A 25,839-nucleotide genomic window follows, 5' to 3' on the forward strand; every position below is an offset into this window, starting at 1 on the left:
TGTAGATAGATAGATATCTAGTAAGATAGAAAATAGGGGCATAATACCATGATTGAACATATGTAGAAATGATAGATTGTAAGTTAACAAATAGATAGAAAGATATATAGAAAGATAGATAGTAAGATAGAATATAGATAGATATGAAGAAAGATAGAAAGATATCTAGTTACCTAGGACCCCACCAAGTACGTCTGTAGGGGCATAATACCATGATGGAATATATGCATAATTAAAGATAGTAATTTAACAGATAGATAAATAGAAAAGATAGAAAGAGAGATATCTAGTTACCTAGGACCCCACCATGTTTGTAGGGGCATGATGCCATGATGGAAGACATGCAGAAATGATAGATAGTAAGATAGAAAATAGATAGATAGGAAGAAAGATATAAAGGTATCTAGTTACCTAGGACCCCACCATGTTTGTAGGGGCATAATACCATGATGGAAGACATGCAGAAATGATAGATGAGAGAATTTCTTCATGAGTACAAAGAAAACACTGTCTATCATATCAATGAACTTGGACATGTAGAAAAACCAGGCTAAATCCAGGGCTCTCAATGCCTAAAAAGTAATAGAATCAACATGAAAAGTTTTAGTAAAAAAGATTTCATTAAACTTACATCTTAGGTATACACTGTATTAAGGTATACATAATTACTGAAAATTGTTTTCCAAAACCGAAAATTATCCGCTGGATTAAAATCGGTCCTCAGCCATACTATAAACTCATGTATATCATCATATTTTGAAAATAAATTGAAAATTATAGGGGGGGGGGGTGGCATTTTCTATGCCATACCTTGAGGTGTTCTAACCCATCGGGGCCAACCCAGTACCCATCATAACCTATCCTAATCTGTCCTAAAGTCATAAACAAACTAACCAAAAGGCAAAAACTACCTAATTTCCAATATGTTTTAAATAGAGGATGGGGGTTTATCGGTTCTCAACAAGGTACTTTGAGGGATAGTGTCAATATCTTTATTACCTCGGGGTCATTTGAATAATCTATAGGTTGACACGTCCAGCTGTAATCTCCAGATACATAAAAACTAAATAGATAGACAGATATATAAATAGATAGATTGATAGATGAATAAGATTGATAGATATTTGAGTAGTCTATAGGCTGACACGTCCAACTGTAATCTCCAGATACATAAAACTAAAAAGATAGACAGATATATACATATATAGACAGTTAGATACATAGATAGATTGTTGGATAGATTGCTAGATCAATAGATAAACAAGATTGATAGATATTTGAATAATCTATAGGCTGACACGTCCAACTGTAATCTCCAGATACATAAAAACTAAATAGATAGACAGATAGATAGATAAAGATAATCAAATTTATATATTATTTGTTTATAATTTTTAAAGATAAATAGATATATTGAATGATAGTTGGTTAGATAGACTGTCAAATAATTTAAAGTTTTAAGAAAGTGTATTTTTTTTTAGAAATGACCAAAGATTAACTGATTACATAACCTTTAGTATACAGTCTTTAGATTAATTGATGGAATCAATGATTACATTATTATGAATGAGTTACTAATTAACAGTTTATAAAATTTTTTTCAATTGAATTATATTTCTTTATAACTTTGACTTTGTAAAGGCTTGCGATTCTTGGGACCCAAGTGTTATGAATCCTATATCTATACATACATGATATAGCTATTTAACTTAGATATCATTAGTATGATTTGTGCTTACCTCCATCCTTGTGAAAAACCCCAAGCAGCAAAAACTGTTTGTAGAAGGTTATAAACTATCATCACATTCTTCACATTGTATGGCTTTCTATCTCTCATAAACCTAGATAGAGATAAATAATTAAATTTAAATAAAAATATTTTTACATTGAATGGCTTTCTTTCAATCATATACCTATTCAGATAGATAATCATTACTTGATAGATGAAAATCAAATAACATAATATTTTTCAAAGTGTATGGCTTTCTATATCTCAGAAACCAAGATATAAATAGATTAATAGCTTGAAAATAATTACTTAAGCGAGAAAAACATAAATTAGACAGATACCATTCTAAAGATAGATAGAAAGACAGAAAAAAATACAGGTCCAATAACTTTAACTAGAATAACATACATAAGATAGATACCAAAATATGGAAAGAAAGAAAGTTAGATTATAGGATAGAAACATATGGATAGGAAGAAAGATAGATAATAAGATAGAAAATAATTACCTAGGTCCAATAACTTTAACTAGAATAACATACATGAGACAGATACCAACATATGGATAGATAGAAAAAAGATTATAGGGTAGAAACATATGGATAGGTAGAAAGATAGATAATAAGATAGAAAATAATTACCTAGGTCCAATAACTTTAACTAGAATAACATACATGAGACAGATACCAACAGTTGGCCATACTGAGCTCATCAGAAAGAAATTATCTGCCCTAAATATAAAAAAATAGATTTTCTGGGATGGTTTCAGGGTCAACATATACCTAGATATTACTTCAAAAAGCCTATGCTTTGGTAGCTAGTATTTTTAAGGGTTGTAAGTTAGATTATTTTTTTGTAGCTTATGGTCATATGGCTTTATCCTTTTTTTCAATGGGAAGAAATTCAGGGATCTTAAGGGGTAAGACAATGTTGCATACAATAATGTACATTCTCAATGATTATAAACAATAATTATCCCTTCTGTAAATTAAAATTTTTGGATTGAAAAGTTTGTAACCAAAAAAATGTATTTAAATAAATAAATTTAAAGTTTTGGAGCCATGAAAAAAGATATCATGGTTACAAAACTTTGGGTACTTTAAAATTTACAGTCCAATGTCCCAACCCTCCATGCAGAAATATTTAAATTACCTTTTATCTCTATAGTTGGTCATAAGATATGTGTATTTATCAATGAACCATTTGAAAGGTGTGCGCAGGAAAAAATCATTCACTTGCTTAAAATCCGCCTCATAGTACCCGTCCTCCAATGACATTTTGGCTGAAAAAATATTATGAAAAGAAGCTTAAGAACTATTGAACTGATTGGATTCTCCCTTTTAAGGTAAGATTCACTTACGTTCCGTGATTGTTTTAGGCCATTTCAATTTAATCCTGGGATGGCTTTAAGCTATTTTCTAGTATAATACAAAGTATTAACTGTCTATCTTTTATATGCAATTGGTTCTTAGTGTCTCTTATAGCTCAATCAGAGAATGATTGAACAGCACTAGAGGGGGGATATTTTGTAATTGTTGAATATTGGTAATTTTTGTATATTAAAACTTGTCGCATATATAGGTGTTAAATAAAACATAAATCAAAACATCCAAATGGAGCGAAGATAATGCAATGGAATTGCAATGGCATTGGAAATAAACTTCATGATCTTATACAATTTGTTCATGAAAATAACATCAAGATTATAGTTCTGCAAGAAACTAAATTAAAAGACAAATCCAAACCACCTACAATTCCTAATTTCACATTAATTAGACAAGATAGAGAGAGAGACATGGGAGGCGGACTAGCATACTATGTTCATTCTTCCATGGACTTCATACCTGGACCACAACCACAGAATGATAATGTTACAGAAGTACAATCTTTTAAAGTTGGCAACCTTAACATCACCAACCTGTACATTCCACCGGTTACAAGCTGTCCCAACAACTACACACCCTCTTTAACTCCATATCTACAAACGAGAGACTCCCTTGTACTAGGAGACATAAATGGACATGATCCGCTCTGGAACTCCAGCATACAAGACAACAGAGGCTCCATCTTCTCTGACGAGATCAGCCAGTCCAATCTTGGAGTTTTAAACGAGGAACAGCCTACAAGACTACCTACAAATGGCCAACCAACATCTCCAGATATTTCCCTGGCCTCACTTTCCCTTTTACCTAATATAAAATGGGAAGTAAAAAAGAGTCTTGGTTCAGATCACCTCCCTATCATAATAACCATCTCAACATCACTAAAACAGTCTAAATCCATCAAAAGAACATATGTGAACTTTAAGAAAGCAGATTGGGATAAATTTACAGCCATCACTGAAGAAAAGTTCTCAACTCTCTCTGCACCTACAAATATCTTCGAAGCAGAGAAAACATTCAGACGCATTATCAACAAAGCAGCTAAAACATCCATACCTGCCGGCAGAATTAAGGATACCATCCCTGAAATTCCCACATCAGCTATGGACAAAATAAATAGACGAAACGAACTTAGAGACAGCAACCCTTCTTCTCCAGAAATACACCAACTAAATAATGAAATTAACTCTGAAATCAACACCTTCAGAAAAGAGAAATGGAAAGAAACGGTAAATAACATAAATGGAAATTCTTCAAAATTTTTCAAACTAATTAAAAACCTTAGCAACAAAGATATAGCAAACCCTAACCAAGCCATCAGATTTAAAGGGAAATACCTCTCTCTAGGCAGAGACATTGCTACTGGTTTTGTAAAACAATTTACATCTATTATTCGTCATGAGAGCTCCAAAAGTTCAAGAAAAGTGACCAAAGATATTAAGAAGAATAACCTTGACGAATCTGTCTCATTTACCCACGAACAAACTAGAGAAGCCATCAAAAGGTGTAAAGCCTCAAAAGCTGTCGGACCAGATGGGATGTCAAACTTACACCTGAAACACCTTGGACAGAAAGGTATAGAATACCTCACAAAGATCTTTAATTTATCAGTCCAAAATAGTTTAATTCCGGATATCTGGAAACAGTCTTTTGTTATACCTCTGCTAAAACCTGGAAAGGATAAAGGAGATTCCAACTCCTATCGACCTGTATCTCTTCTTTGCCCAGCCATCAAAATATTGGAGAGATTGATATTGCCAACACTACAGGAAAACCTACCTATTCCAGATTTTCAACATGGTTTTAGACAACTTCACTCAACTGTCACAGCCCTAAATGAATTTAACATCCAAGTTTCTGAGGGTTTTTCCAAAAAACGGCCACCTGACAGGACAGTTTTACTGCAGTTAGACTTGTCTAAAGCATTTGATATGGTGAACCTAGATAAATTATTGAAAGAATTGAACCAGTCTACTCTACCCTCACCTTTAAAGAGATGGTTTTGCTGTTACTTAAAAGGTAGACAAGCTCAAGTACATTTTCGTAACTCTACATCAAGTTTTAAAAATGTACGGACAGGAGTACCTCAGGGAGCAGTAACCTCCCCTGTACTATTTAACTTTTACCTGTCAAATCTTCCTATACCACCAAAGGGAGTATATGTTGTACAATATGCTGACGACATATCAATCTTTACCTCTGGTAATGATATTGAAGCTATGACTGAGAAAATCAATTCTTATGCCAAAGAAGTTGCAGGTTACTTAAAGGAAAGGAAACTTATTGTATCAGCTGAAAAATCAACAGTCACACTCTTCACCCCCGACACCAAAGAGTACAACATCCATCCTCAAGTAATTATTAACAACACAGTTGTCCCGCTAGAAAGGAACCCAAAATTGCTGGGTGTCATTTTTGACACAATGCACACCTTTACCCCACATGTAAACAACACCATAGACAAGGCAAAATCAAAAATCAACCTAATGAAAACTGTGGCAGGCAACAACTGGGGACAAAATAAAGAAATGTTAACCATAACATACAAATCTTTGACTAGAAGCACCCTTGAATACGCCGTTCCAATCTGGAGCCCTATAATTTCATCTACATGCTGGACCAAATTACAAACAGTACAGAATCAAGCATTAAGAGTCATAACAGGCTGTCTACAAATGACCCCCATCGTTCATTTACACAGGGAAACCAAGATTCTACCCCTGAAAGAACATGGAGAAATGCTTACCAAACAATTTCTGTTGAACTGTCACCTTCCTGGCCATCCAAGTAATAAACATCTTGACCGTCCGGCTCCAGACAGACCAAACAGGAAGCCAACACTTTTAAGACTGAATAATTCTATCAACCATCTCATCCCTGTACTTGATAAAACATCGCTAAAACAAAGTATTAAAAGAGTACACACAGAAACAGTTCAGTCAACAATCAGCCAATACGAGAACAACAAAGTTCTAAACAACATACCACCTGAAATAAGCTCAGAAGAAGAAAATCTATCCAGAAAAGAAAGATGTCTTCTCTCACAGTTAAGATCTGGTTACAGCAGCTTACTTTATTCCTACAAACACAGAATTGACAACACAGACACAATCCAAGATATGTGTCCAAAATGCGGAGCATCCCCCCATGACACGCCCCATCTGTTTAACTGCAGACTAAATCCTACCAACCTTACTCCTATCAACCTCTGGACAACGCCACATCAGGCCGCTAACTTTTTAAAACTCGACGATGGAATCACCTGAAGATATTTCTACCCAGTTAGCGGTTCTTGGTGTGACCTTCAGTGGCTAAACAAACAAACAAGCACTACAAATTATGGACGAAGAAACAGAATAATGAAGCAGATGTTTAGTTGTCATAAAAAAGTAAAAGGAAGATAAGATGAGAAGAAAATGTGGCAGCCGAAAATGTATATATGTCTTTTATCATTCACAAAAAATCAGTATAAGAAAAATTTCTCCCATAGCGAAGTGAGGAACCAACAGACATACAAAAAAGTAAAATATTGCAATAGAGTATCTTCACTACAAAAAGAAGCATATCTACTCTTTAACTATATAATGTAAAAAATAAAACAAAGAAAAATTTCTCAACTTCATTTAATTTACTTCTTTTTTTCACAAATGTTTTTACTACAACACTTAAGAGGTATATTAATGACACTTGTTTATTGAATGTTTTAAAAAAAAATTCTTTTAAAGAAGGTGTATCAACTTTTTTTTATAGCTAGCCGGTTCTTTTAGTAAGTAGTAGATGTAAAATTTTTCATAGAATTCAGATATGCAATCGTTTTTTTTGTAGACCTCTTATTTTTTAAGTAATTTAAGTTTTTTAAAAAAATAATTAAGTCGGTTTTAAGGTACTAAAACGCAACAAAATAAAAGAAGAAAATGGCCAGTAAGAACAAAATAGTAAGATCTTTAATTTGACACCTTACTTTCAAAATTCTGTTGAGTAATTATTGAAAAAATCTATTTTTTTAACCTCGGTTTAATAAAAACTTTAGACCTAAATATTTTCTCAAACAGACATAAAAAACATGGGTTCATATATACCTTTAGAATCAGAAAAATTTTACGAATCCATTGTAAGCAAAATTGAAAAAAAGTAAAAAAATAAAAAAAATAGACAAATGGCCAATTATATTTTTTGTTCAGGCAACACTATCGCCTTCCCTTTTTTACCCCCTCTTTACCCCCTCTTTACCCCCTTCCCATTTTTATACTCAATTCAAGAATTAAGACGTTGCCTGTACAATATAATATGATATTTTCATATAATTCCTTTTATTGTAGTTTATATACTATATTGTAACCTTTTTTTTTTCAATTTTGCTTACAATGGATTCGTAATATCTGATTCTAAAGGTATATATGAACCAGGGAGGAAGGGAGGGGACAATTGATCGAATATTCATATTTTAGGAGTCTCAGACTTTGGGGACTGGCTTAAAGGGAAGGTGCATGAATATAGCAGTTTCTGACTGACTTTGGGGACTAAAATATGAATGACGTCATGAGAAATCATGCAACATGACGGGGCATTCTTATAAAAACTAGCGCAATAATAAAAAGATAAACAATAAACAAGCAGACAGAAATCTTTTAGTTTAATAATTTTAAAATCATAATGACTTATCATAAACAAAAAAATTAGTTCTGGAATACTTGTTTGCAGTTATAATTACAGAAAATATTTTATTTATTTTTTAAATTAATAATTAAATTGCTGTTAGATAATTTTCATTAATCAAAATTAAAATAAATGCGTTATAAAGTAGTTACGCTAATAGAATATATTTTCTGCTGTTGATTATAGTTCAGTGTATAAAAATTTTAGAGAGAAACACACACACAAACAAACGTCTTCATATACACACATTTAGTGACACGTGGCGATTTTTGGTTTCCTTTTTTTAAAATGTTTTATTGACAAGATTATATAATGTAATATTTGTATCCTTATATATATTGTTTTTTTGTATATATTGTAATACGTTTTTTGTATGTTAATATAGTTCTCCATTCTAGAGAGCTTTACAATTACATCCCAAGATAAAATTTAGTCTAGTGATGATATTATACAAATTTTTTAAAGCAAAGCTTTTCTATAATAAGGGTCGGTCTGTCTGTACGTCCGTCCATTGCGGTTAGCTCTTTTTGTTAATTTAAACAGTTTAGAATTGTCCTATCGACTTCAAACATGGCATGATGATTTCTATAACAGTTAGGTATGACTTATAAGCAACTCTATAAGAATCTTTAATATTTTTCAGATGAAATCTTGTATAAAATGCAAAAAAGCAGAAAATGTGATACTGCCTTGGTTTCCAGGAGAAGAACAAAATGAATAAGGTATGTATACATTTTTATCTAAACAAAGATGAAAACATCTTTAAGTAGCGAAGCATAAAGACAAACAGATTTACATTTCAAATCATACCTGTACCTTTGCCACTAATTATTAACAGTTAGAAAATTGCTTTTTGGTTATAATTTCATTCTTATTTCCTACCTAATTTTGAGAAAAGTAGTTTCCAGTTATGGTTTTTAAAAGCGAAGCTTTTCTATCATTAGGGTCGGTCCGTCCGTCCGTCCGTCCGTACGTCCGTCCGTCTGTACGTCCGTCCGTAACGGATAGCTTTTTTCGTTAATTTAGGCATGTTAGAATTGTCTTATTGATTTCAAATTTTGCATGGTGATTCCTTTAGTAATTAGGTACGATTTAGAAAGCATAGCAACTCTATAATCATTACCAAAATGTCCGTACGTCCATTTTAAACATGTTGATATTTTTACTTTTTTTAACAACAAATTTTTATGTGTTCTAATCATCCGATTGATCTGATTTTTGGTATATTGATTCCTGGGACAACAAAGTATAATGTTATTAGCGAAGCAACTCTATAATCAAGTCCTAAAAATGTAAGCATGTCCATAAACATAATTTTGTATAAAGCAGTTTTTCAACAAATTTACTTACAACTTTGCTTCGACTCTTATACATTTATATTTTGATTATTCAGTTCTGACACTATATAAGTGTTAATGTCCGTTTGTCCTACTGTTTCAGTGCTTCGCTTTTATGGATGTTGTCATCCTTGTTTACTTAGGTACCATTAGGTAATAATCACATTGGTATTTATTGACATAAATCCAGTATTGCCGAATTAATTTTTAAAAGCGAAGCTTTTCTATAATTAGGGTCGGTCCGTCTGTACGTCCGACCGTCACAAACGGATAGCTTTTTTCCGTTAATTTAGGCATTTTAGAATTGTCCTATCGATTTCAAACTTTGCATGGTGATTTCTTTAGTAGTAAGGTACGATTAAGAAAGCGTAGGAACTCTATAATCATTACCAAAATGTCCGTATGTTCATTTTAAACATGTTGATTTTTTTACTTTTTTTCTTTTTTAACAACAAATTTTTGTGTGATCTAATCATTCGATTGATCTGATTTTTGGTATGTTGATTCCTGGGACAACAAAGTATAATGTTATAAGCAAAGCAACTCTATAATCAAGTCTTAAAAATGTAAGTATGTCCATAAACATTATCCTGTATCAAGCAGTTTTTCAACAAATTTACTTACAATTTTGCTCCGATTCTTATACATTTATATTCTGATTATTCAGTTCTGACACTATATAAGTGTTAATGTCCGTTTGTCCTACCATTTCAGTGCTTCGCTTTTATGGATGTTGTCATCCTTGTTTTGTCTTTAAGATAAGCTAAATGCTAAAAAAAAATATTTATTTCAGACGACTAACAAAGGGAAAATTAGCTTTCCTGAAAGAAGAAGTTATTGATATGGTGCTAGAAAGAATTTAAGATAGATCACGGAGGGTATCTGCAGCGCGTAGGGGTGGTCTGTAGTTTGACATTTACATAATTTTATTTTCTTTAAATTTTATTTAAAAGGGGGTCATTTAGAAGTTTATTTTACTTTTTTCCATTTGTTTTATCTGATACTTTCCAAAATATGTTTTATTAAGATTTCAACAAAAAAAGTAATTTTGTGTGACTAGACCATTAATGTTATTTAGAATTAGAATCATAAATCTGAATACAAAACAAATGAGAAATCGAACACTTAGTTTTGGAAGCCACAAGCTAAACATTTTTAATTAAGTTATTTTGTGTGTAACTATATAGGTAGGTCATACAAATACTTTAAGCTAGCAAATATTTGAGACTTTAAAAAGTAGAACAAATGAATATTTTTACCATAGGACAACTAACAAATTAAATACCTATTGAATTTAAATATTTATTGAGCTTATTTACTTACCATTGACATAATATTTTTGTAGGTATTAAGTGATATATTTTTTTATTTAATTATTTTAACTTAAATTGTTTTGTATTTCCTTACCAGTTCTATTGTGATATGATGTCCTATTATGTATGTAGAATTTATTTATTATTTTGATGTAATTTTAATAATTTTTAATACAATTGTTTTATATAATTTTTGTTCATTATTCATGATGATTTAGAAACCATAGATTAGTTATTTCTTTCATCGTATTATAAACCTCTTTCCGCGGATATAGAATGTACAATTATTAGATTAAAACCAGTTTTTTAGCCCTGAGGTGCCGAAGGCACGGGCTAGACATAGTTTTTTCGTATTGATGAGAACCGGTTCGTGTCCACCGGATTCGAATGAATACGAGAAACTAAATTATTACCAGAAAGTCCGTACGTCAATTTTTAACATGCTCTTACTTAAATAGTAGCTGCGCCAATATCTATAATAAGAAGTAGAATGATGTCTGTTTGTTTGTCTGTCTGTTTGTTTGTAGCAAAGGATCACGCTAACCGCTGAACCCATCGGGTTCTCCTTTACAGAGTAGCTTCTCATAGGTCCCCCGGGAAGGTTTATAGCTATTTTCTTGGGGGGTGGGACACCAACAACCCCCCCAAAAATGAAAAATACCCCCCCCCCCCAAAAAAAAAAAAAAAACTTTTTTTTTTTAAATTTTTCTTTCAAATCTAAAATACGAAAAATTGGTTTTATTAAACCTCTTGGGACAAAGCCCCGAGAGGCTAGGGGCGAAGCCGCAAGTCCTATAAAAAGTTTTTTTTTGTATGTAGCTAAAGAATTTGGTGATCCAGTTAAGTTATACATTTTAGGGAAGATTTATAAAGGTCCTGGCAGGGGCGTCCAAGCTTTTTTATTTAGAGGGGGTAAAAATTTTTTAAGGGGGGGGGGGATAAAATGGCGCGTGAAGCGCGCCGCAATTTTTTTACCCTCCCCCCCTTGGATTCTGGAATGCTTTTGGTTTTTTTATCAGAACATCTAAAAACGGTTTTATGCAATTTTTCTACTCTTAGAGACTAAAACTGATATTTTTTGGTAAATGAATTGCTACCAAGTTCTTGATCTTGATAATCATGGGCTTTTAGTAAAGTAGCGTTTGGGGGATGGTGCATTTTGAATTAAAATTAATTAAAAAATAAATAAATTTCCAATAAAAGTTGCACTATCAGAAAATCTCACTTTATCTGGAATTATCTGGTTTTTCAACCTTAAAGTGTCACAACTATAAAATTGAATTAACTGCCCATTGTCCCCTCCCTTCCTCCCTGTATATGAACCCATATTTTTTTACTTGTGAAATAATAAAATTAAGTTCAAAGTTTTTATTCTCGTGGGTTTAAAAAAATCGATTTTTTCAATAATTACCTGACAGAATTGAAAAAGTAAGGTGTCAAATTAAAGATCTCACTATTTTTGTTCATAATGACCATTTTCTTTCTTTTTTTTGTTGCATTTTAGTACCTTAAAATCGACTTAATTTTTTTTTTAAACTTAAATTACTTTAAAAATAAGAGGTCTACAAAAAAAACCGATTGCATATCTGAATTCTATGAAAAATTTTACATCTACTAATTACTAAAAGAACCGGCTAGCTATAAAAAAAATAGTTGATACACCTTCTTTAGTTTATTAATGCAGATATTAAAGTAAAATTTATTGTTTTCCATTACAGTCAGGCTTCATATTGGTCCAGGGTAGGTTAGGCTCATTTTTAGAGAGTTCAACACCACCCTCACAAAAGAAATCGGCTCTAGAAAAGACAATTGTTCATCCTTTTTCATCTTAAAAAATGTAACAAATTGAAATGCCTTAAATTGATTTTACAAATTAAATCACACTTTTTAGAGAACTTGCATACCATAAACCTTTATTTATTTCCTTTGATAAAGTTTTGAAATAAGTAGAAAAGATGGGGGGGGGGGTTAGTTTTTCATTTGTTTGTTTATTGCTATTGGTAAGGTTAGGTTATATTGGGTACTGGATAGCCATAAAGGGTTGGGGACCAACCATGCCCCACAGGAAAAAAATATCTAACCTCCAACCCTTGTTTATTTTTTATCTATTTCAATAATAAATGGAGAGGAGTTTTAGTGCTTCTTGATAGGCACTTTTACAAAAGCACAGCAAAACTTTAAATACATAACATTAAATTTCTCTTCTTAAATTTCAAAGCCAACTTTCTTAGAGCTTTCTTATGACCTTCAAATGTTCTAAGTAAGTTGAATGTAATGTTAATTCTCTTACAGTACAGAATCAACTAGACATTTAGAATAGCCAACACCTTTACCAACACAATTATAATAGGGTTGCAACAAATTTAAATATTGTGTAAGAATTTTTAGAGGCACTTGTCAAGGTGTTTCCCCATTGTGCCCTGCGAACTTAGAGACTACTGTACCCAATTTAACCCAGCCTAGCCTATGGTAAAACAATAATACACGAAAAATCCCCCCCAACCTCTTATAATTATCATAGAAAGAGGGGGGGCGGGGGAATCTAAAAATTGTTTTGGTAGGGATAAAAAAATAGCTAAATCCTGAAAATTTAGCAACTGAAAAAGAAACAAAATAAGGATGACAACATTCATACAAGCGAGACTCTGAAACAGTAAGAGAAACGAAAATTAACACTGAACTGAAAAATCAGAATTTGTTGTTAAAAGAGTTAAAAATCAACATATTTAAATTGGACTTACGGACATTCTGGTAACAATTATAGAGTTGGTACGCTTTCTAAATCGTACCTAACTACTATAGGAATCACCATGCAAAGTGAATCGATCAAAGAAGATAAAGTATAGAATAGAATCCAGGTAGAAGATTCTGCCTGGCTAGCCTGAATCTAAATTGGGACATTTGAAAGACCAAAACGGCTACAAGGCTGTTAGTAAATCACATGATTTAAGTAATTATTCTGAAAAAATATTCAAAATAAATTCCTTTTGCATTAATTTACTAAAAGCCTTGTAGCCAAGCCTCGAACTTTCTCTTCCCTATTCACAATGGATTAAAATCGAATTTTATGTGCAAAGCCTTAAAAATTTTAATTAAAGTAAGCAACTTACTTTTCAAAAATGTACCAAAATTATTGGTCTCAGCATTTATATGATAGGTTTCGCTCCTTTGCTGTTTTCAAACAGCTGATTATACATACTAGCAACTACATCCATACATGAACTTGAGGTAGGGGAGGGGGGGGGAGGGGTTGTACCCTTTTAGCTGTTTCTTAAAAATTATAAACGTGGTCAATTATACTTATCAAAACAAGAAATACATTAAAAGTAACTTTTCATCTTTGACTAAACCGACCCAGCTTTAAATGCTGGAACCACCTCCACATGAGGTGCGTATCATATCCATGGTTTTCATTCTATGACATCAGTTTCTTTACGGGTTAAAGAGTACCTACTGTCCACTGTAAATGATAGCAATTTATTTAAAGATAAATCATACAAAACACAATATGAAATTAAATTTCAAAGGCTTAAAACAAATATTTAAGAGTGTCTATTAGACTTTGATACAAATTAAACTTTTTAAATTTTGTCCAACTAGTCATTGTGATTTGTACTTCAGCAATATTGTCTTTACTGCGCAAGTCAAAGATTCCTTCAAATTTCCCAGAAATATTTAGGGTTTTCACTTCTATTCCTCCTTATTCTATGGAATCGATAGGACAATTCTAACATTCCTAAATTAACGAAAAAAGCTATCTGTTCCGGACATACGGACCGAACTTAATTAAACAAAAGCTTCGCTTTTAAAAACTATTAAAGAGATCTTAAGTGTAAGACATACTGATTATTTTTTTTCTCATTGAAGCCGGATCTTAAAAACTCATAGATATGTATACAACCCTATTAAAAAGTAAGTATAAAAGGGTAACATAAGAGTGTATAAAAAGCAAGGGATAATACTTTCCAAACATTTAATATCCGCTGGAATACTAAAAAAAACATGTATATCGCCGTATTACAGACAATTTTCCACAAATATTAAAATTCAAATCATAAAACCAATGCCAGTTTTGTGAGCATGTGCCTTCGTTCCCTCGGTGATAAAAAACTGGTAACTATAAAATAAATTAAAGCGGCCACGGTTGACATATTGTCGACATGTAATTTTACAAAAGATATTAGTATCCTTGTTGGCTTTATGGCATTAAATAAAAATCACTAAGGATGACATATTATTGAGATAGTATCTTTCTCATTAAGGGAACAGGATGTTTGTTTGTACGTGTATACAAAGGATCTCTATAACAGCTGAACAGATATGATTCTTCTAAACAGGGTAAATCCGCAAAGGTACCGGGAAAGTTTATATTTAATTTGGGGGAGAAAATCGCCTATTCAAATATCTTTAAAAAATAACATTGAAAGTGGAAAAGGGTCGACTTGACCCCCTCTCTTGAAGCCTCTAGGGGCGTATCCTCTTGTATTTTTAATATCAAAATAATTAATGTGAAACAAGGATGACAACATCCATAAAAGCGAAGCTCTGAAACAGTAGGACAAACATTAACACTTGTATAGTGTCAGAACTGAATAATCAGAATATAAATGTGTAAGAGTCGAAGCAAAATTGTAAGTAAATTTGTTGAAAAACTGCTTGATACAGGATAATGTTTATAGACAAACTTCCATTTTTATGACTTGATTATAGAGTTGTTTCGCTTGTTACAATATACTTTGTTGTCCCAGGAGTCGATATACCAAAAATCAGATTAATCGGATGATTAGATCACAAAAAAATAGTTTTTAAAAAAGTAAAAAAAATCAACATGTTTAAAATGAACGTAGGACATTCTGGTAATGATTATAGAGTTGCTACGCTTTAAATCGTACCTAACTACAAACGGAATCACCATGAAAAGTTTGAAATCGATAGAACAATTCTAACATGCCTAAATTAACGAAAAAAGCTATCCATCTGTGAAGGACGGAAAGACGTATTTACGGACGGACGTACGGACCGACCCTAATTATAGAAAACCTTTGCTTTTAAAAATCTTCCTGTCAATACTATATCCTTCAACATCTCTGACAAAGATACATGTTCAAAGTCATGGATGGCATTTACACAATTTTAATTATTCCTGGAAATCCATGAGAAATTAATTCATATCAAACACAGAACAATTTTTGCTGATTTCATTTCATTTTGTGGATTTTTAGACATGCTTGAATTTTAATGATTTTTGTATTTTAAGGTTTTTAAACCATATTAACGATTTTAACATGTTCTGATAAGGAAAGATAAAATAAGAAAACAGCGTTTTTGCTTTTGACATAATGACATACATAATTTACTTAATATTACATCTTATTTTTCTAGTGGTTTTGCTTCTTTATTATTTTCCGTGCGTTGTACATTGTTTCTAGAAAAGGGGGAGGGGGGTAGTTTTTACCTTTATTGCGGGGCTACCTATTAAAACCTGACCTAAAGTAAACACAAACAAACAATTACCCCCCCCCCCCCTTCGTCCAATTATTTTAAAGTAATTTGTCACTTTCAGGAGAAACCGCGTTTTCTCCAATTTTGTGTAATTCAAAATTTCTATGTATAATTTTTCAAAAAAATTTTTTTAAACAGCCATAAGCTTTAAACAACTCTTTTCACTTATTTAACATATTATTTTAACAGAAAAAAAATAGTCTAAATACTAATAGACTCGTTATTTTTTTTTTAAATAGTGAGGTCTTTTATTTGTCAGTAAGATATCTCTAACCACTGAACCGATTAAGTTCTCTATATTGGGGAGACTCACACATGCCCTTAGATGGTTTTAGTCTATTTTTACTAACCTCTCTCTCCTAAATACTAGTTAATGATACATAAATGTAAAGCACAGTACATTTATAATTTTGGTTCTTTTTTAGTCACTTAAATAGTACTATATAATTCTATTCATAATAAAATCACAACAATAATAATTAATATAAAACACAAACAAATTTAAAAGAAGCTATTCTAATAATGTTAATGTATTCTGTTTTTCTATCACATGCCGGGTGTACACTATTAAATATAGATAGATAGAGGTGTAGGTAGATAGATAGATCTAGTGGGATTTGTCTCCGATACCATTGGTGGAATATCACACCCTGCTAACTAACATTATTGGTCAATAAAAAATTTTACAATTTTATTTTATAAAGTAGTAAATTTTGTTTTGTCTGCAGGTTAAGATTTCGATAACCAGTGATCCGGATAAGTTATTAATTCATTAGGGAAGCTCCATATAGGTCTGAGGATGGTTTAAAGCTATTTTTCTGGTCAATTCCTTCCCCTTTGAACTCAAAGCCCCTAGATGGTAGGGGCGTAACCGCTAGTAAAAGTTATAAAATATATAGAAATAAAACTGCGCCCCTAGCATTAAGCTATGTATTCCTATTAGATATATATTTTCTAAATTTATCCCAAATTATTGTAAAAAATTTGCGACTAGTGGAAACCATATTCTTCTAGTTATTTTACTCTCCCCTTTGTCCTCTATTTCCATGCTTCCCCCCTCTAACTCTGGGGGGAAATATCGGAGAATTTGCCGGGGGCGTGGGGGAAGAGAGGTAGGGGGATTAGTTTGGTATTAGGATGGTTCAAATTTATGTTGAAAAAATATGTTTTTTATAAAACAATTTTGCCTAAAACTTTTTAGTCAGAATAATAATGAAACAGAATTTAAAACCCATTTAATTAGATTCGTTTCCGCGGACTAATATAAAAATAATAATAAGATATTTATTTTCCACTGGCCGCGCCTACTTAGTCTTTCATTCCAATTTGAATTATTTCCGGTTCTGAATGAAAACGTTATTAAACTATGTGTGTAATCAACACAATATATCATTCAAACCTTGGAGACTATTTTAAAATCTTGATTGAAATTTCCCAACTTTTCTTCTTCATAAGAGGTACACTTTTGTTGATAATGATAATAGTAATTTGAATGTACATTAGTTAAAAATCGTTTGTCTTATCCCTTTTGATCCTTGAAAATCCAGAAAATTGAACCAGTCTATTTTCAAGAAAGCTCTAGTAGGGTGTAGTAAATAGGGGAAATATTTACAAGTAGAGAAGAGATGGAAGGTGGAGGGGAGATGATTAGGGGGAATTGGTTTTGGTAAATAGGAAAGTTATTATTAGAAAGCAAGCTTTTAAAAGACGACTTTTCAAATCATTTCTTGTTAGATTTTTATGAAGTTTTTTTAGCAGGGCGTCTTTTTCAAATTCTTTGTCCGTCCGACGCACACAGACAGAAATACAGTTTTTTAAAGGTAAAAATCTTTTACAAAATATCTATATTGTGTAGTTTTCTACGTGGAGCTTGAAAATCGATGCAAGTTTTTATCTGAATATTTTCATGTACAATCTGTATCCTGTATATGTGCAAGAAATTTATATGCTCTTTTTTTGACTAAAAAATTAATGTTCTGCTTGTTAAATTCGGACACTCTACATACAATATATATTCGTTTGTGATTCCTTCTTATTTTAAAGCTCTTTTATGGTTGTTTTCATCCTTTTTAGAAACAAAAATATTGTATATACAATATATTTATAGCATGTTTTTTTCGGGAACGGAAGTCGTGAGGCTTTTGATACGATTGTCTGCAGCTGATTTGGGTAAAGAATATCACTGCTGCGGATGAATTTAAATTTGGTGGCTGAGGATGACTGCAGCAGCAACTGACAATCGTTTACTGTGGCTACAGCTGAAGGTGCTTGCAATGCTTCCTCTTGTCCGCTTAGCTGCTTTGAGCCGTTAAGTTGGTTTCAACTGCGTGTCTGCGGCTTCGTCAGAGGCTGGGAACGGAAGCCCAGAAGTTTTTCTATACTAAATTTTAAATTACTTTTTTTATCTATGCGAGAATAAATAAGATAACCTTTATTTAAATATTAAATAAAAAGTATTACAACATCCGAAAGTAGCGAAGCTCAAAGGAAGCACATGTAACGAAAACGTGAGCTTAGCAGACAGACGGACAGTATAAGTAAATGTTATGTGATCATATGAATTTATATAAAATAACTGTACAAAAGACACCATTTATTTACATAAATATGAAGGTAATAAGAAATAACAATAGTTTATTTACAATACATATAATACATATCATATTAATAACTAGCGGCTACGCCCCTAGCATCTAGGCAATCTGTAAACAAAGGATAGCAGAAAGGCTGGAAAAATAGCTTCAAACCATTCCAAGACATAAACCGGAAATTAAAAAAAGGGGTATAGTCCCTTTCGTAACATCGTACCTTATGGGGCGATTCTTCGTATTTTTCACAAGAGCTTTTCTCTTATTTCTAGCCACTGCGGGGGGCTATAACCTTGCGGGGCCAATTACCTAACCCTGTAGGGCAATAACTTAACCCAATATAGCCTAAACTAACCCAAAATAACCAGCACCTCGCCCCCGAAAGGTATTTTATAGGTAACCTAAAATAACCTATAAAAAGCTATTTTAAAAATACGTAGAATCGCCCCTTATGGGGCGATGTTACGAAAGGAACTATTCCCAAAAAAGCCTTAAACCATCACAGGATCTACATGAAGCTTACCTTAAATAGAGAACCTAATCAGTTCAGGAGTTGTTGAGATCTTAAGCTTCAGACAAAAGAACCTTACTATTTTATATTATAGGTTAAGTTAATTTGTGGTATTCGGCAACCGTGAGCCATCTCTATGGCACCCCTGATCTGGGGTTCGGTGTAGGGTCAATGGCCCTCCCCCGAGTCCTGGGGAAGGGGTCTAGTGACCCCCTCCCTACGCTTAGAATTAATGATTTGAATCTGTCATGTTTATTATGGTTAACTGTATCCTTAATTCTCCCCCACCCTTTCCAGGGATGGGGGAATCATTATTGCCCAAACTGACATTGTATATGTATTATTTATGCTTTTATGTTATGATTATTTATTCCTATCCATGTAATTCTTGTTTGTTGTATATAACTGCAGTATCTCTTAACCCTTCAATAAAGTGACAACTGAAAGTAGATGTTGATCATTATCTAGTGAAAGCTAGAGAAGCGTAGCTTCTCTATAGTAAGGTGTCCACGTCTGTCACACTGCCGTAATCTAATTGAACTCCGGTGTCCGCCATTTATCCTCGGCGGATACCACAACTTTGGTGACAGCTGTGTGAGATTACGGCGAACCACAAGTGTAGAGCAGACGCGCATCTGAGGCTAAGGTACTCCCAGCAGTGAATCTGGCAAAACTGACGCAAGCAACCTGAATTACCCACCCTGGACAGCAAAGTTTAACTCTGCATCCGGCAGTTGTGGAAGCAAAACGGCGAAATCTGACGAATAACCGCGAGCAGCGCTGATATCTAACGGAGAATTGAGCGCCAAAAGGGCTGAAACAGGCCTGCGGACCGGCTGAAACAAGCCAAATACGTGTAGACGGCTGAAAATAGGCCAACTTTACTGCAAGAGATAGCAGGATCCGAACCAGTGGCGCTAGCAGGACGGGACATTCCCTGCCGCCGATAGGCTGAAACATGCCACATAGCTGCAAGCTGCGAGCTAACATACGGGTGTAGTGCACCAGAACAGAGAAAAACTACGTCAACCCCGAGTATCCTGAGAAGCTACAACGCAGCCACCCATCTAGAAGACAGATATTATATCACATTTGCAGGGATTACCACCCTAATGTGATGGCCAAACAATAGATTTATGAGCAAAGCTTGGCAAACAAATTGTTGTGTTGTGATAAATCTAAGAATAGAACAGGCTTGGATTACTGTGTATTGTGATAACAGCTAAAAATAGAACAGAGTTGGTCAACAAATCTGTTATGCAATTGTGATAAGGACAAAAATAAAAGCTAGATGTAATATAATCAAAACAATCTCAAGCCCACAGCACAAAAACAATACACCCCTTATTCCAAGGGAAGGGGAGGGGCCCCTCTCCATTGAAGGCAAATACAATCAGGGTGATATAACAGATAAGCCTAAGATTAAGAAGCAAAGGCCCCATTACACCAGCACACAGTTACCCCCCTCCCTCACAGTGGGAACGGACGGAGTTACCCCCGTCCCCTCACGCGCTTCCCCCCTTCCTACCCACACTAGACTGAGTCCGTCTGTAGTGTGGAGCTAGCGATCGGATACACAGAGCGCCATTCACGGGTAGCGCAACAGAGTGCGGAAAACATCATAAATCCAACGGACGAAGCGGACCAATGAGAGAGCGAGCTGAGGGGTGAGAGCGCGTTTTCCCCGTGTGCGCGGATTTGACGGCGCGAACGCGCGTTACAAGGACAGAAGATTCCACGCACACACACACACACACTTTCACACCAGAGCGGAGCTACTCCATAGCATCTAACAGGGATATTTTTAGCAAATAAAGAATTGCAAGTTTCTTTCCTCCTAGCTCTAGTGTGATAAGGGAAAACCCAATCAGTTCCTGACAGCAGTTCAGACCCTCAACATCTATCTACCTCAACACCTAACTATTGATAAGTACAGCTAAGTTATATCTTTGCAACTAAAACTCCCAACCTAGTGATACAAACAGTGTTGGCTGTTAGGCTAGGAAGCCTCAAGTGACAACCCATTCATTGTAGTACTGTATAACTTTGTGCCCGCCGTTTCACCGTTGACCCAATGGACCAGCATCAAGTCCCAGGAGGTGACCAAGCCCCAGGATGGCTCCAGGATGACCCTCAGCCGGCCCCAGCCGAGTACCGCAAGCTGATGCTGAGCAATCTGCCGGAGTTTAGAGGGCCGCCCAAGCAGTCCTGGTCGGCACATATCCGCCGACTGGAGATGTCATGGGCGGCTTACCGCGTGCCACCTCATGATTCCCTCAACCGCCGCAACGCCCTACTACTGTCATTGGTAGGGCAAGCGGCGGAAATGGCGTCCCATCTGTTTGGCGAGGCAGGCCAAGCCTTGACCTACGAACAGGTCAAGACCGAGTGTGAATTGCTATTTCGCCCTGCTTTTGAATCCCAAACACTTAAACAAGCGTTTAGGGATTACAAGCAACACTCGACAGAACCTATACAGGCGTACATATCAACAAAGTGCGCCTTGTATAGGGACGCCTACAACCATGAGGATCTTGAGTTGTTGGTGGACGAATTAAATCGTGGAATTCGTAACGCCAATGTAAAACGCCTCATGATGAACCATGAAATTGCGAGTGTACCTGAGTACACTCGCAAGGCCATGTTCACCGTGACCATGGTTACTAAGCAGCTGAAGGAAGGTGTGTGCTTAGTGGACTCGACCGACGGGCTGACTGGATCTGCCTGCATCCAGTTGCCCCAATATGACGAGTCGGAGCCAATGGAGATTGGGTCCTTGGCTCCGGGTCTCCACCAGATGGGGAAGGTCGCTCCAGATGACAAGGTTCCAGGCCGCTGCTACCGCTGCCAGGGGAGAGGCCACCGAGCTCGAGACTGTCCAACGCCTGTGGAAGTTAGCCTAGAGGAGAGGCGCACCCAGCCACGCCGTGACCGTTCTGCCAAGTGTGAGCGTTGCCACTATGACGGTCACACGGCGGCCGAGTGTAGAGCTGACTGGGCCCAGGTAGCCAGCCGCAGGCGCACCGCCGACAAGGGTGCCCCTCCAGGGAAGCCCAGCAGAGTGGCCCATATGGAAGGGAGCGCGCCCCCAGCACCACCACCGCAAGCAGCCGCCCCCAGAGCTGCGGACCGAGCCGATGGGATGCCGCAGTTCGGGACTGTCCCAGCTAGGATCAACGTACTGGGCGGCGCGGCTGAGCCCAACCGGGTTGGCCTAGGCTTCAGTCTTAACCATCTGGGGCCAGAGCTGATACAGCCCAACAACATAGCCGAGCCAGAGGTGCTGAGGCCCCAGCCTTTCAGCCTCAACATGATGGAACCTGCCCGACTGAGCCTACCCAGCAAGAGTGGAGGGGCGCTGCCCAGCGTCCCTGAGACGGTGTATGGGGAGGCCCTGGCAGCCGCTGAACGAGAGAGGCAGGAGGTGCTAGCCAGCACCTCTGCATCGATGTATGGGACGCCACCCGGCGTCGCCACCTGGGATGATGGGGGGGTGCTATCCAGCGCCTCCCACCTTGTGCTTGGGGCGACAACCGTCGCCGCCACCGAGATACCTGGATCCTGGAACGAGCCAGCCTCCAACCTGATGTCTGGGGCGACAACCGTCGCCGCCACCGAGAGACCTGAGTCCTGGAACGAGCCAGCGGTCCCAGAGGAAGGGGTGACACCCGTCACCCCCAGCCAGCCAGCGCCACCAGTCTGCAGGGAGAGCCCAGCTACATGCCAGCCAGCGCCACCAGCCTGCAGGGAGAGTCCAGCTACATGCCATCCAGAGCCCTCTACCAGCCAAGGGAACCCAGCGGCTCACCATCAGGATAAGTTGAATTTGTTAAATGTGTTGTATCCAAAACCTTGTAAACACCCAGCCTTGCCTGTGCCCCCTGCACTTGAGGCTGGGGAAATTGAAATTTGGGAAAATAAGGACTTGCCTGTGCCACATGCACCTGAGTTCCTAGGGCAGGGGAGGGCATTGAGTAAGGGCGAGCCTGTGCCACATGCACTCCAGCCCCATGCCACTGGGCATGCCTTGGACCAGGGAAGGGAGCACTTAGGGCTAGGGGAGCCGACACCCAGGCAAGTGCCAGTCGCTTGCCAGTCTGTCATTGGGGAGGGTATCGGGGTGCCTCGGCCGCATACAGATAACGCTCAATGGAAATTTGTATCTAGCCAGGAGCAGCCCAGCCGTGTCCAGCCCCAAGAAGCAGCCGTGACCAGAGCCGGAGATCCCCAGCCGCGTGTACGAGGAAGATGGCTACCTGGAAGCCTCTCCCATTGGTGGATGGTCCTGTGGGGCCTCCTGCTGGCAGCCGTGTGGCCTACAACCAGCTACGTCCTGGTGGGGTGGGACTGTGCCAACCCCACCCATGTCACATCTTACAATAAAGAAAAGATGTGTGACACGGAGCCCCTACACCAGGAGGTGCCCCTGGGCCATGACGTCCACGTCCTGCAGCAAGTCAAGGTGAGGGAAACCACTGGGTTCAGCTGTCAGCTCACCGTGTCCCAGTGGACATTCAGGTGTGGGGTATGGGGTCACCTCAAGGTGACCTCGGTCCCCACCCTCATGAGGCCAACCAAGATAGACCCAGAAGCGTGCCGAGACCTGGCCAGGAACCGAGTATACACGTTGCCAGGCAAGACCCAGCCACTGACGTTCCAGCTGAACCACCCCCTGTTCTTCACCATTGATATGGTGGGCGCCCTTGTCAACAGCCCCGAGGGGGTGGGTTGCGAGGGGGAGGACGTCCACTTTGAGGGCCAGCTCTACCGCAATGAATTAGTGCTCCAGGAGCGGCGGCTGCTGGTCAAGGAGGAGACCTATGTGGTGGAGGATGGACGGGTGGAGTCCCAGTCTGACCACCTGACCCTCGAGTGTCCCCATTCTGAGCTGTCCTGTATCACTGGGGAAGCAACCTACGTGTGGGACCACCTGGGAAGAGATTGCCCCTTGAGGCTGATCCGCAGCCTCCAGCCCAGCCTGGTGAGGGATGCATATCTGGTTGACCATCAGGCCCAGTTTTTCATCAACATGACCAACCCCACCTCAATTGTGAACTGCGACTTCGAGGCCCATGCCACCAACCATCCAGCGTTGTTCGTGGCAGCTGACCCAGCCGCGGCTGCGCTGCCCAGAGTGTCGGCCAGGGATGTTGACGTTCCCCTTCAAGCTCAGATCCATGCAGGTTATATTGGATTTACCCTGGAAACGCGCATGAGAAGCACTGCAGCAGAAGAAGTAGCGGCCAACTGCTGGAAGCTCCAGCAACTAGATCCGGCCCACCCGGTGCGTGTCCAGGGGAGCACGTTCTCGGTACTGAGGGGAGACATCCTGCTGCAGCTGACCTGCCAAAGGCACAAGTATGTTGTCCGCGAACACAAGGAGTGTTGGGACAAAGTGCCAGTGGAGCCCACAGGTTTTGTAGACGCTGTGACACGGGTATACAGTGAGCACGCCACCAAGATTCCCTGTTCCTCCACCTACCCCCTGACTGTGCACGCGGAGGAAGGCTGGATAGAGTTAACCCCTGCTCCCAAGAAGAGGCCAACCCCGCTGGATACGCCTAAGCAGTTGTTGACAGAACCCTTAGATGACTTCAGTTCAGGTGGTTTGTATTCGCAGGCTGAATTGAATGACTGGCAACAACTGCTGGCGTTCCCAGCATACAAGAGCGCCATGCTGACCGGCCTATCCTATGGCTCCTGCGTTCAGCAAGGCAGCTGTGCGGCCACAGGAGACCATGGGATAGTGTCCTACAACATTGACCGACTGGCGGAGGAAGGAGAGGCAGCCCTGGATGTCTGGGCAGGATTTAGACAAGCCATCCACGAGTGGGGAGATGGCGCCGCCATCCTGTGCTTGCTGTTGCTGATCCTCAAACTGCTGGGGGACCTAACCATCATTTCTCTGGCAGCAGCACAAGGAGGAGTCCGGGCAGCCCTGAATGCGATATCACAAGTGTTCCTGTACCATCCAGCTTTGTATAGGAAGGCGTTGGCTAGAGCCAGGCTCAACCATGCCAAGTCCCGGGACTTTTCAGTGGACTGGGATGCCATTCCCATCGGCAGGGAAGCAGCCGAGGAAATGGTGTCTATGAAATCAACTGACAGCGGGCATGACCGCCCAGGTAGGCCAGGACCGCCCTCTGGCAGGCCCCGCGGCCCCTCAGGAGGACAGGCCGCTGCTCAGACAATCAACCTGGCAGCCAGTGCCCCAGCCGCTGCCAACAACAACCCGCAGGCCCCACTGCTGACCGTTCCAGCAACGACTGTGCCACCAGCAAACCTGATACCTGCCGGCGCTGACCAACGTATCCAACCCAAGTCAGCCTCTGCCTTCTATCCCACATTGGGAGCCCATCAACCCTAAGAAGATACTCACCACTAGGATTCCATTGAATCATTATCGTTTGTATATATATATTTTAGCCCTAAGGAGCGGGCCGAAGGCCTCAACCACTGTCGGAAGTCTGGTAGGGAAACCACCTCCCAGCCTTCCGAGGGGAGAGTTGTGGTATTCGGCAACCGTGAGCCATCTCTATGGCACCCCTGATCTGGGGTTCGGTGTAGGGTCAATGGCCCTCCCCCGAGTCCTGGGGAAGGGGTCTAGTGACCCCCTCCCTACGCTTAGAATTAATGATTTGAATCTGTCATGTTTATTATGGTTAACTGTATCCTTAATTCTCCCCCACCCTTTCCAGGGATGGGGGAATCATTATTGCCCAAACTGACATTGTATATGTATTATTTATGCTTTTATGTTATGATTATTTATTCCTATCCATGTAATTCTTGTTTGTTGTATATAACTGCAGTATCTCTTAA

General features: G+C 38.0%; 1 protein-coding gene and 1 long non-coding RNA gene across 2 annotated transcripts in view; one reads left to right on the plus strand and one right to left on the minus strand.

Annotated features, from left to right (window-relative positions):
* Nucleotides 1-25,839, minus strand: part of LOC145324688 (very long chain fatty acid elongase AAEL008004-like) — a 199,798-nt gene that overhangs the window by 5,222 nt on the left and 168,737 nt on the right. Inside the window, exons 2-6 of the mRNA XM_080167281.1 lie at nucleotides 2,881-3,010; nucleotides 2,370-2,459; nucleotides 1,740-1,841; nucleotides 1,000-1,063; nucleotides 412-572 (exon numbers count right to left, since the gene is read on the minus strand). Of these exons, the coding sequence (XP_080023407.1) occupies nucleotides 412-572; nucleotides 1,000-1,063; nucleotides 1,740-1,841; nucleotides 2,370-2,459; nucleotides 2,881-3,005 (542 nt within the window). The 5' untranslated portion in view covers nucleotides 3,006-3,010. The remainder of the gene's footprint in view (nucleotides 1-411; nucleotides 573-999; nucleotides 1,064-1,739; nucleotides 1,842-2,369; nucleotides 2,460-2,880; nucleotides 3,011-25,839) is intronic.
* On the plus strand, nucleotides 8,274-10,606 carry LOC145324689 (uncharacterized). Its single transcript, XR_013881305.1, has 2 exons — nucleotides 8,274-8,488; nucleotides 9,897-10,606. It is a non-coding gene; the product is annotated as an uncharacterized LOC145324689 (long non-coding RNA).

The sequence above is a fragment of the Acartia tonsa genome, chromosome 7, assembly GCF_053477335.1.
Source record: "Acartia tonsa isolate MP-2025a chromosome 7, ASM5347733v1, whole genome shotgun sequence".
NCBI lineage: Eukaryota > Metazoa > Arthropoda > Copepoda > Calanoida > Acartiidae > Acartia > Acartia tonsa.